Source organism: Colius striatus, chromosome 5, assembly GCF_028858725.1.
Source record: "Colius striatus isolate bColStr4 chromosome 5, bColStr4.1.hap1, whole genome shotgun sequence".
Classification (NCBI taxonomy): domain Eukaryota; kingdom Metazoa; phylum Chordata; class Aves; order Coliiformes; family Coliidae; genus Colius; species Colius striatus.
Genome location: NC_084763.1, coordinates 41,261,491 through 41,274,708, shown reverse-complemented (window position 1 = coordinate 41,274,708; position 13,218 = coordinate 41,261,491). Strand labels below are relative to the sequence as shown.

The 13,218-nt window shown below is 38.6% G+C and overlaps 1 protein-coding gene across 1 annotated transcript in view; it reads right to left on the bottom strand.

The window, feature by feature from the left end:
• DPP6 (dipeptidyl peptidase like 6) overlaps nt 1–13,218 on the bottom strand; it is a 434,766-nt gene that overhangs the window by 44,541 nt on the left and 377,007 nt on the right. The window contains exons 10-14 of the mRNA XM_061996360.1: nt 12,947–13,044; nt 8,113–8,236; nt 7,335–7,373; nt 965–1,072; nt 297–388 (exon numbers count right to left, since the gene is read on the bottom strand). Coding sequence (XP_061852344.1) covers nt 297–388; nt 965–1,072; nt 7,335–7,373; nt 8,113–8,236; nt 12,947–13,044 — 461 coding nt within the window. The remainder of the gene's footprint in view (nt 1–296; nt 389–964; nt 1,073–7,334; nt 7,374–8,112; nt 8,237–12,946; nt 13,045–13,218) is intronic.

Here is a 13,218-nt window from a genome sequence, read left to right as displayed (position 1 = left end):
AATAGTTGCAGCAGGAGAAATCATTCCTTTACACAATTGTACTTAATAGTCACAGAAAGAGGGTTTTGAACTATACAGAGAAAATATAAATAAGACAAGATAGAAAATCAAAGTAAGACAAGATATATGTAATGGTGTGAGAGGTTAACCCAAAATGGAAACAGATTCTCCTGCTCTCTTATCTCCATCTCCTTATGCTCATACATTTCAGACACATACAGAACACCATTGTAACTAACCCTATAGTCTAGGACTAAACAAAAGAAGACTGATCTGCCAGACAAAAATTGACTTACATTTTATGCCTCTTTTCATCATATGCCAATATCTTTGTCACATCCCAATCGCCAGATGTAATAGACTGTATATTGTCACTGCTGCTATTGGGCTGCCAGAAAAAAAAAAAAAGAGAATTAGATTTCTTTATTCTTAAAAGAAGATATCTGAGCACAGCTTCTCTTCTGAAAAAGGGAGCTCTTTTGACTCCATTGCCTACTAAAAACAAATCATACATCTGCAGTTTCCACTCCTCCCTCACTACTTCTATGAATCTGCAGGCATAGAAATAAAAGAGTCAGAATCATCTTAACCATAACTCCACTGAAGATAATGGGATGAATTCAACACAGAACAGCTTCAGACCCCTTCCTCTAATCCAGCATGCCCACAAGACTCTGATTAATCCTTTATGGCAGTGCAGGGATTTACTTATTTATGAAAAACTAAGAAGGCATTAAAAAAACAAAACAAAGCAATGATATTGTTTGGAAACACACAGTTGGTCGACCTCTTCTAAGCATTTGGAAATTCCTGTTATGCCCAGTAAAACATCATTGAAAATTTTCTTTTATACACAAGATCCACATTCCACATCTGCATCTTCCAGTCTCGCTGGTACAAGATACTGCCTTTTATTGCACCCTGCTGCAAGTGAGACCCAAAGCAGTGGCAATGAGGGAGTCACCTGTGATGACGACATGGTGATGTGGTAGAACTTCCCACGTCCTCCCTGAGGCATGGCTCGGACAAAGAAAAACTTCCGACCGTCCTTGGAAAAAATGGGCTCTTCATTCTGCAAGAGGCAGATTTAAGGGTAAATTTACTGTATTTGAAATTGCTCAGCACTGCAAAACCCTGTGAAATTCACAATGAAATGGAGAGTGCTCTTTAACAGCAACTTGAGGCAAACAAAAAGCCTGCTGAAAACTGGGAAGATTATTGTGCTTTGCTCTTGGGAAAGTGAACGCCTTTCAGCTGTGGGAAGACAGAGAGGCAGGCAGCAAGGAAAGTTCCTTGGCTAGAAAGTTAATTCCCATTTGCAAACCGAAAAATACACATTTATAGCTGACTGCTTGGAGCAGTAGGAATAAGGACTATAGAAATGATTTGAACATTGCTGGCACAAGTATGACAAACCTTGTTTACTCTGCTGGAAAAACTGATCTGCTCATGTCCTAGAGGAAACACAACTAACAACATCTAACTGCTGTCTTTTCCTACTCTCTTATAAATGCTTGTTTCACTGAATTATTTATGAAGGGGAAGATATCTTGCAAAACTGTCTTTGACACAGAGCTCCCAGGTGAATGTGATGACTCACTTTTATTGGGTGACTAGAACTTTCAACTAGAGACAGAAGAGACTCAGCAGAAGGAAATCAAATACTACTTAAGACAAGCAAGCACTTCCTGGAAGCGTCTCTGTCTTCTTTTTGCACAGGAATCCTGAGGTATATAGGAAGTCTTCACTGCAAGAGATGGCTAAACAACAGATTACAAGAGAAGGCAGAAGGATGGTCCATATGGTGGAACACAGTATCACTACACCAAAGGAACTGGCTAGTTGAAGCTCCTCTACTCTGAATCTTGAACGGCTGGGTCTAAACCAAGAGCTGAACCTGTCCCTTGATATCAGGCTTTTCTGGAGACTGGCTGAGACCTGCCTTTCCTGGCCCCGCTTTGTCAATCCTTCCTTTTCAAGGGCAATCAACAGGGAAATTGTTGCTCAGCCTCCTCTGGGTCCTCCTTTGATTCAGTGTTAATCAAACACTCCAGGTTTCTCCTTGGCAAGTGTTGAGATACACAATGAACCAGCAACAACTTGATTGTACAGGGAGATATGGCTAATGCAAACACCTATCACAAAGAAAGAAACATTTTTATTTCTCATAAGCTAACACACTATTCTTACTGTATATTCCTTTGCTCTCATTTCTTTATTGATTAATTCTTCTCCACTATTTATCAGATTTATCAACACTGTATTAGACGTTCAAACTACTTATTTTTATTTTCTCCTGCTTAGGTTTTCAGTGTATTTTAAAATATGCCCATTTACAGCTTGTTGCAGCTCTATGAAATAATGGCTTCATTTGTTTATGACATTATTCTGGAACCTGAAACATGAAACCCTATTTTATTTCCAAATATCTCTCATGACAGGAGAAACCTCACTGAAAAATAACTGTGATAACTCAGGCAAACCTTCTGCTCAATAGGTTTTCCTTTACTGTGGTAAACAGCAATGAGTTCACTTCACATTTCTATATCTGTCTACTGCATTATATATTCCAACAATACATCTCTACCAGGAAGAGCAGGCATTGTTCAGATTAGTTTGAGGCTCATTCAGAGTTTCAGGGGAAGAAGGTACAGAGCACAGATGACAGATGGGAGACTTCAGCAGTCGGCTGATGTTATGAGACATCCTGTTCACGTGTTCCTGTTGCTGGAAAGACAAAGCATTTATACAACCAGAACTTTGTTTAGCATCTTGGCAGAGATGGTGACTTATCCCGGGTGGCAAATGGGGGGGATGTCAGACTGAAAGGTTTTTGGAACAGGATTTTATACTGTAGGGAGCTACACTGGGCATGTAATTAAAATATTCTGCACGTTGATACAAAGAGTTTGAGCCTTTGGTTGACTATTATTGACTAAATCCCACAATGCTAGAACAGAAGAACCCTCCTTGCAAATAATAAGATATCAGTTTAACGCTGGTAAAAGAAAATATGTTTCCTATGCAGTAAGTAGCTATTTTTTAAAACTTTTGGCCACAGAGGGCTTATGGAAGCAGCTGGTATCAGAAGGTACAAAAAGAGATTGAACATACTCATGATTCATTAGAAGATCCTAAAGGGAGTAGACACAGATATAGTCTCAAATGTCTCCAAGATTTTTATTGTAGATTATGGTGAAATATGAGAGGACTGGACTGGAGAAACAATCAGCTCACACACTGTCCTTAAATACCATCATCTGCTGTGCCTGCTAAGGACAGAATGATGGGGCAGAGGAAGCAGTGGTGAGACTCAGTAGGACTCTTTTTGTCTTTTTGCTCAGCTAGATCTCTGTATCTAGACAAAAGATTTCCACCCAAACAATCTAGGCCGAATCCTGTTTTGTGCAGCTAAAGGACAAAGCTGTTCTCATGTCAGCTAAGCACAGCAATAACTCAGAGTTGAAGGAGTAATCACTAAACAAAGGACGACCCTGTGGCTGGTGAAGGAATGGGTGAGACTAAACAACCTGCATCACTATCAGTAAGAGAAAGAGGAAGCAAGCCATTTCCAGCAGCTTGATTATTGCTGTGTACCAAAATGATGTTACCAAAGACTTTGTCTTGGTGGAAGAGATAAGGTGAATGGGAAACTGCTGGACGGCACTGTAACTCCTGGAGGGATCAATGCTGAAGTTCAGAGTTAGATAACACAAGTCAGTGTATTTTCAAATGGTTAGAAGAAGAAGAAACCATGGAGTGCCTCAGAAGCTTATCCCAAGTTTTGTAGAATCAGGATGAATGACGGGACAATGCTAACAGCAGTCTGAGTTTCTATAGGCCTTAGAAAGGGGCATGAAGTCCTGGAGTAAGGAATATCAATTAAAACAGAAAGGCAGAATATATTCTGTTGTCTTTGGAGAAGCATCACTGAGCATCATTGGCTATGCAGCCACCAGAGGAGGACTCTTCTGATGAAAGGAGGAAAGTTATATAGAGGATGATGGAAAGTCCACAAGTGCTTCTGACCTTGAGGAGCTACACGGTCAAACATGCACTGGAACAAATATTTGAAATAGGAATTACTTTACGGTGAGCTGGAGTGTGTGAAAGTGATGTGGACCCATGAGTGCGGCATCACCAAAACTACTCACACATCATACACTCACATTGCAGCATCACAGGCAGGAACTCCAAACCATTCAAAACCACCCACTAACTACATTACTACTACTTAACTACTAAGAATCAATACTGGGTTATCATGCTGTCAGGATTAAGGCAGGGAGTTGTAAAAGAAAAATGATGTGAGCTTTTCAACATCAACATCTCAATGTTTTGACAAAGTCTTTAGTTTCAGACTGAGGTGATCATAAGCATGAGGGAAACAGGACTGGAAAAGCAAAATGCAACCCAAAGGAACTGTTACTAGGAAGGTCAGCCAGCCCATGCAGGCAATTTTGGAGGTTATATACTTCTAAATAATTTTGTGGTAATCTGGTCCTGCCAACGTCAATGTGAAAGCCTACAGCCTTTGTTGGAGTTGGAACTGTACCCTGGTTTATGATTATATTTTTCAGGTCACATTCACAATTAAATATATAAGCCAATTAAAATGCCAGTAAAGTTTACAATCAGTAGGTGCTCAGAAATTATCTTATTTCTCCCTTACTGACTCATTGTCTGTATATGACAACTACTAGCACTACCTGGAAATGGCTTCTTTCCAAAAATTGAAACAAAATTGTTTACAGCTATAGTTGCTATTTCAAAGACTTGTATAGTTAGGCAGAAGTATGAGCAAAGTTCATTCTGATTCTTATGTTCAGAACTGCAAAAACAACTATATAAATAAAGCAGCCAAAACTTCCAAAGTCCCTAGTCAGTTTTGGTGAATATGTACCTCTTCTTATGTATGCAAAATGTCTGAAAAAATACTTTCTAGCAAAATCTGTGTAAATGTTGTGTATTTCTCATGATACTTTGAGTAATTTATCCTATTTTTCATCTACACAGACAGTGCCAGCAGTATTTCTCTTTGCCTGAGTTGGATAGAGGCTCTCCAAAGATTTTGGACCTTTATAAAATTAATGAATGAACTTAAGCCCAAAGAGGAAGATGAGACTATTTACTGTGACCTTCCATACACAGATAATTAAATGTCACTGAATTATCAAACTACCATAACAGCAACAAAATTAAAATTCATTGGTCGTATACTCTATCTCAGAACTCCCAGTGTTTCAGACAGCTGACAAAAGTAAACTCTATCATCCTTGGAGAGTTCCTCATGTCCCTGGAGAGTATCTTCTGATACTGACGTTTTTCTCTCCTTTTCTCCTGCACCCAGGCTGCTGTGAAGTTTGCCTCTATTCCAGGAAGATCAGATGCATCAGATGACCAAGAAAGAGGTAAAGCTTTTCAAAACACATGGATGAAGTACTTTGGAGGAACTATTTTAAAGAATGAGGAAAGCAGTTCTCTTCCTTGGAGAAGTTGAGATACTTCTCAAAAGGATGTCTAGTCAATGGACTATACAAGTTGTCCTACCAGTGAGTCTTCAGGGTGGACTGAATCTTGCTCAAGGTCTGTTAACTGTGTGACCACACTGCTCACCACATTGGCTGAGGGGAACTTGGCACCTGGCTCATATGCATGTATCTACATTAAAATCTCTCAACTGAGGAGCCTTCATCCTGAGCTAACTCACAGTCCTGAGTTCTTCCAGTAGCTGCCTAATGTGTAATTCATCTCCTCCTTAAAGTGGTTAGGAGACTTGCAATAGCATTTAACATTTTCACATCATTCTCATACTCAGACACACATGACATGAAAATAACTTTCCACTTATCTAGATTAAAGTATCATACAGTAAAAGGTAAGTATAGAAAACACAATTATCACAGTAGTCATATATTCCGTCAAAACTAGAATTTGAAGTAATTTTGCTGTCAGAAATACAGGCAGAAGAGGTCTGTAATTCTTCAGACTCTCACAAAAGCTATAGAAGAGTACCATCAAATATCTCCAAAGTCCATAGCAAATGTTATCTTAGTTTAGTACTGAGATGTCTGACTCATTTGGCTGTAATGGACACCCTTCTCTAACTTCAAACTAAGTATATGATGTTTGGAGATACAGTAAAGCAAACTATATTTCCCTGGAGCAGGCCTGTTAGATACTGACAGATCGGTTGCTGCAGCTATTCAGGACAAAACACCATCTTTATATGCCTGTCCACGTACTAGGTATGTGACTAAAGAACCACAGCAGTTTAAAATCATAAGTTCTACTAAACTGTATTAGTGGAGGTCCCAGAAAATAGCAGTGAGAAGAGGAAAACTTTCCTTGGATTTATAAAATAAATTAATCCAGTGAAGTACAATTCTTTTTTAAGTTATAAAGTACGGGCAATTTAATTTTCTATCTTTTTTTGAAGCTTTGGTTTTCTACGCAAGTCAACACTGTCCTTATGAACGTAAAGAATATTTCAGCAGCATTTTTACTCTAGACCTGAGAATATCAGCAAAAGATTATTTGAAATGCTTGGAGCACAAATCTATTTCCTCTGTAAAATCATTTTTTATCTGGATCAGACATAGCCTGTTGCTGTAGGACAGCCACTGGAACAGAGGAGATCATTGTTCTTGCTGTGAACTGATGTACTGCCATTTCTACAAGTTCTTGCATCCTTTGAACATGCTGTGACAAAAAAGTGAAATTAAATCTGGACTTGGAAAAATATAGTACAAGATCTTTATCTGACATGCTGCTCCCTGTCTGATGTTCACACATCCCATGAAAAATAGTTCAGTGTGGTGGCTGAATTGGTATCAGCGCTTCTGTCTGAGGAACAGCTTAATCAAATCTGAGGTCACTTCAGAAACTGACTGCTGGGGAAGTGTTATAAATGATCTTACAGAGCTGGAAATTTAGGGGTGTTATATAGACATATGCTGAGGAAAAAAAAAAAATTAAAAAAAACTCCACAAATCAAAACTTCTCATGGGTTAAAATTTTCTATCCTGTTTTCCATTTTGGTATTTTCAGTATGAAGGACCTCTGAGGTTAATGAGTCTCACAGATACTGTCAGTGGGTGAATTTCCACAACAGTTTTTCCTCTATTTTAAATCCAAGTAAATTTCAGGCTGTGAGATGTACCAGAGATGATGATGTCTTCAGTAAGTAGAACTTATTTATTACTGAGAAACTTTTTCTTTAATACAAACTACAACTTTCTCAGGCCTAGAAAATAGTTTTTCTCTTTGGAGGAAAACCAAAGGAAAAAAAAGACCTACCAAAAACTTGACAACAAAGAGAAGATTACTATTACCTGTCTGTGCAGCCAGCCTTCACTTTCATCTTCATGTTTCTAAAACAAAACAAGACTATTAAATACTGTACTTCACATGTATTACGTTGTATTTATCAGTGCAGGAAGTAGCTGAATTGAATCTGAAAAGCTGTGCAGAAAGACAAAGAAACTGCTCAAATATGTTCTTCGGGAATATAAACCAGTGACTGCTCTCTATGTCTTTCCTCTCTGATGAATAAGCATGCCCTCACTCAAGAAAGGATTTTACTCGTACAGACAAAACATAAATCCACAAAGCACATTATTCCCTAAAGAAATACAGCTTGTTAGGGAGCAAATAAAGGTTGAAATAAAAGTTAAGAAAAGATTCTGCACTGTGCTTCATGCACAGTATTTAATCTTTTTTTTTTTTTTTCAAGGGATAGATATGACAAAACACTTTTTCTACTGTGGAAACATCTATGCCAGTTTAAAAGATGGCATCTGCTAATATTTACACAGGTTATATCAATACGCCACTTACATTAGTATCTCTACGGAAAGTATTAAGAGGAAATTGTGGTTAGATGAGCATGAGCTATTTTTAATGTTACGAAATATATATATAATGCCATTAAACCAGAATGTTGCAAAGGAAATAAACAAAGTAAATATTGCAAACATTGCTAATATTCTGTGTCTGCCTAAATAAATCTATGCCAGCTGACCTGCTGTCAGGTAAGAGAAGTGAAATACTTTCTCCTTGTGTGAGTTATGAAAACAGATGGGGAATGGCCATTTGGCTGATCTCTCCTACCTTCGTGCAGACTCCCGTGGTGGCATCACAGAGTGTCAGGATAGAGACGTTTTGGGCCCTGTTCAGCCAGTTTACTGCCACCTTGGTGCTGGTTGCCCATTTCACCATGGTTATGTAGTAGTCCCTGCAAACAGAGACATACATAAACCAAATCACAATGCTGACACCTTAATGAATTGCCACAAAGCACAGCAGTCAGATGCTACTGCAAGGCAAACAGTCTAGGAGACAGCTCCAGTTATTAAGAACACTGCATCTTGATGTCTCTAGGCTTCCTTATGTGCAGATTTCAACCCCTAAAAATGACATTTTTAGGGCTGTGCAGGTGTTTTATCTGCCACTTTTGAAAGTAATTTTCAAAGAAGAGACAAATGCAGAGATAAAGAATCTTTCAAGCTATTCATTCTTCCAAGAAGGACTGAAATGCCTGGAGCAACAAATTTATGCACAGGTGGAAAAGAAATTGCAAACAATTTCCATTCTGAGAACAGTAGCTGGCTGACTCAGACACATCACTGCCAGTGGCTGTATTCTTTATGCATATGAAGAGTTAATGGCCTCTAAATATGCCTACTACACACCAAAATATCCACAAACGTTGCATTAAAAGGAAAATGGCAAGAAGGCTAGAGTTTAGAGAGACATGGGGTTTCTGTAAAGCAGATGCAACTTATTTCCATAAAGACATCAGCAGAGATGTCACAGTTTTCATCGTCAAAATCACCATCCCACGCTCCCTGTACCATCCTCTGTTGTTGGATGTATCCAGGTTGTGAAAGTACTTGGAGCAAATCAGCAGTGTGGGCTGCACAGTCCTGTAATCACTGTCTTTAGGAAAAATCCCATGCAACAGTAAGCAATGGAACCACTTAGGCTGGGCTGGGCTGGAAAATACAGGATGGCAGTGTGTACATGGGTGGTTGCCTTCTCAGAGTCAGTCTGTGGTGGTACTCACAGATGTCAACCTCGGCAGCAATTCAGGGCTTCACCACTTTATCTGTAGGGTAAAACTGGCTGAGCTGACAAAGCTGAGCTGAGCTGACTGCTGGGCTATGTGGGCCAAAGAGATCCTTAAATCATAATATGGCTTTTCACAGCATACAGTCTATAAAAAATTTATTAGTTCATTTGTTTGCTATAAAATATGTATAAGGAATTGTTGCTCTCATTGGAATTAATGTGCTGTGTCACTGGAGAGTACTTTGTGTTCTGGCAAGCACTTCTGCTCACACTAAAGAGAAAGGGCAAAAGCAACAAAGACTCGTTTGTCTAGCAAAATAACAACTTGGAAATTGATTTCAATATTTAGTGCCTGAATTTGGCTGGGAAAAATAACAAAAGGCCTCCACAATTGCATCCACTGCACTGGATGCTTCCAGGTGAGACAACAGCAGTGTGAAAATTCAGCTCCTGAAATAAAATTGTAATTTTACTCTTTATGAGCAACAGCATAGGCCCTAAGAGGAAAAACACAACAAAGCAAAATTAAACTGTATAACCATCTCTTCTGTCTCTCCAAAATTAACTGAGCAGATTCAGCCTCCACAGAAATGAAATGTGAATTTAGTATATATTGTGGCTTCGAGCATTCTTTCCATAAATTCAATTTAAAGTTTGAGGAAGTGTATTCAGTTTTTACATTCCATCTGTTTGAATGGAGAAGCCACAGTACTTTCTTAGGAACTTTTAATTATTATTTTAGGTCAAACACTATATTCCTTAACACCCCAGAGATGAGCTTTGAGTCTCAATTACTCTCTGAAGCCTCTCTCAATCATCAAGCCCAGCAGACAACTGCAGATATTTGTATAGTTATTATTCAATAGTTATTATCTCAAAGTAGTGTCGAATCTTTAATTTACTTCACATCTATTCTGTAGGACAATAAGTTTTTTGTTTCCCATTTTGCAGGGAAAATTGGGAAATAAGGTATGATTCTTCTCAGTCAAACATCTGCAGCTCTGGCAGCTGCACTGGTTGAGCAGCCAGTGGAGAGAGGTGGGGAGACAATCCATTTCCCAAGCCCTCTTCACCTGACCTCACACAGATTTTATATAGAGCTCATTTAAGTAGAATCTGTTTCTTTCTATAGAATGAAATCTAGACCAGCAGGTAACCAATGACTTAATTCAGAGACATCCATGTCAGAGAAAGTTACTTCCTCCCAACTGCAATGCATTTCCCTATTCCAGTACACGTGTTTGTGGCTGGGTTTGCAATCACCTGAAACTGGTTGTTGTGCAGCACCTGATTCATATCCTGATCTTACTTGTCTGTTTTCTGAAGGTATGAATCTAAAATATGAGCTATGAATCTACAATATGAGTACTTAAAGTAGGACAACAGTAATACAGCCATAAACACCACAAAGAACAGATATATTCTTGGGCCAAGTGAGAGGCAGCAGCCCAGCCCAAGGTCCCTAGGGCACTGTCAGCTCCTGCCTCTGATCTGCACTCAAGTTTTCTGAGTTCTCCATTATTTATTTGTTCATGACCCACGCAAGGACTAGGGACAATTTCTGCTCTCAGGGGAAATAACATCTTTAATTTGCCACCTGGGATAAAAATAAGACGTGAGGAATAAGTAAGATCATCATCCAATTCTGACCAGCTGCTGATGTAATTCCTGGGATCCAATGGTTTACATTAAAATAAAGAATGCCTGTCAAGCATTACATGTTATAATACTTTTTTTTTCCTCCTGCAATGTCCACCCTTTCCCCTCCCTTTCTTTTTTTCTCAGAAAAGCATTGCATTGGTGAAAATACATTTGGTATGTATGCTCAGAATGAAAGGTTTTTAAAATGTAAAAAAATTCAAAATCGTGCGTTTTCCCCAAAAATATGTTTTCCCACCATCAACTTTGATTTTTTTTTAACTGAAAAATATCCTAAGAGTGGAAAATATCTGACTTCCCTTAATTCTGAAAGAGTAAAAGACCCTGGCATATCTCCACTTTGTTCTCAGCTTTATTAATTGTACTAAACCACTTTGCTCCAGATAAAAAGAAGACCAAGAAGTACTGCTCTGTCCATATATCATCTGCATGAACAGATTGAGCACATTAAAATGCTTCAGACAGGACTGCTTTGCTTAAAGATCCTTATCACCAGCTTCCTCTGCTTCTTTGAAACTCCTTTCTGTAACTAACTGTACAGTACATCCCTCTTGTCTATTTTAATGAAATGTTATCACACTAATCCTCTCATTTCAGAAAACATATGCAGAATGAAAATGCACCCCTATTGCTCTTGCAGCACTACTTCTAACATACTCTAGGGATGACAATTGCTATGGTTTTGATGAAATGTATAGAGACTAATTAATTACAATATATTTTGCATCATTTTACAATATTGATTGTAATTAAATGAATTACAGCCACCCATAACCATATAAGATAAATTTATTAGCATCACTTAGGTCTTTGTAGACTGATGTTATTACTATAATTAAAATGTTTCTGAGTCTCTCTGTTTACAAGGTGTGCTAGCAACAGAAAAATTATATTGTCCAGGAGCCGCAGTTCTGACACTGTGATCCTGAATTGTTGCCTGCTGCATACAGAACCGAAGCTCTATTTGTGAAACGCAAATACATTTCTGCCCATTTGGTTTGGTCACAGGTTATTCAGCTTTTGTTGCATAAAAGTATTTGGACTATTTTAGGGTTATTCATTGAAAACTGATGCCACTAGTTTAAAACTTCTATCAGACGACTACACAGCCTATCCACAGGCCTCATATATTTACCATGCATAATGAAGATCACTCCTTCCCTGCCTTCCAGGCTGCCCTGTTTCATTAGCACTGAGCTGTGCCTCCATCTTTATTGGCACTGGAATCACAGATCCAGCAATCTAATTTAGCAATTAGTAAAAAGAGGTGAGCACATATGATGGTTGGATGCTTCTATACAAACAAATTATGTGCTTGGGAATGATACTCTTGCAGCATTACATTTGGAGTGGTCCCTATGGATCTCTTAGATGTAGAAGCATGTCTGACTTCTCTGGGCCTGCTATAAAGCTATTTCAAGTTTAAATCAAAGTTACTGAAATCTGGATTTGGGTTCTAATCTCTGAGCTTTGCAGAGAAGAGTGACACACATTATGTAAAGCTGTCTCTGAACAACATGATCTTCCTTTCAAGTGTTCACAGATCCATAAACATAGCTCAGGCTTTGACCACATGCTGAAGTCCAAGCCAAATTTTAAAGTCTTGCTGAATGCAGACTTCAGCACTTACTTAATTAGAAATGGTTGTCTAAGTAGCTGGCTGAACTGCAGGCCAATTTCTAAAACACACTTGCCCTAAAAACAGCAAAGAGCTTTCCTTTCAATTTTTAATGAAGATTGGGCAATGTATTTGTAGAGTGTTGGCTTGGTTTCACTCCTACATTCATGTCACGAAGCCACGAGCTCACATTTGTTGTGTTATAGGGCTGTCCTGTTTCTGCTTCACAAACTTTCATACAGGTCATGTATTGTCTTGCAGACAATATTCCTTTTACAATGCCGGTGATTACATGTGGAACGAATGTGTTTTCATGGATTTAGAGACATTCTGCCAAGTTCTCTGAAAAAAAAAACTGTACTCCAAAGTCAGTCAGTCTCACAGTAGTTTTAAGTAAAAATCTTTTTTTCAAGCAAAACTTTTCAGGTAAAAACACAAAAGAGAAAAAGATTTTGAAAAACTTCACGCGGATGTACACAAAATTAAACTCTTTGATAGTGGCAGAGAAAGGTACTGCAAAATGACCTTGAAAAATGTCAGTCATTTAAAAAACCCAAGGGAACTCCGGTCCAGCATCCAGGGGGAGAAAGCACCTACCTCATTCTCTGATCATCTGGTGGAGTCATTTCCAAGTCATGGGTAGGTCCATTCAGACCAATCACATGCAAAGAAATTGTTGGATTTTCCATCCCAGCCTGGATTTAAAAAGAAGAAGAAATTAACATATTTTATAAAACACAGAATGGTTCTGATTTATTATATCCCCATGGATTATTAAATGCATTCCCACTGTATGGAATTATGGACTGAACTGCTGCAGTCATATGCAAGGAAAATGCCACTGCAGTGATGTGGCGCTGAGGTGTGGA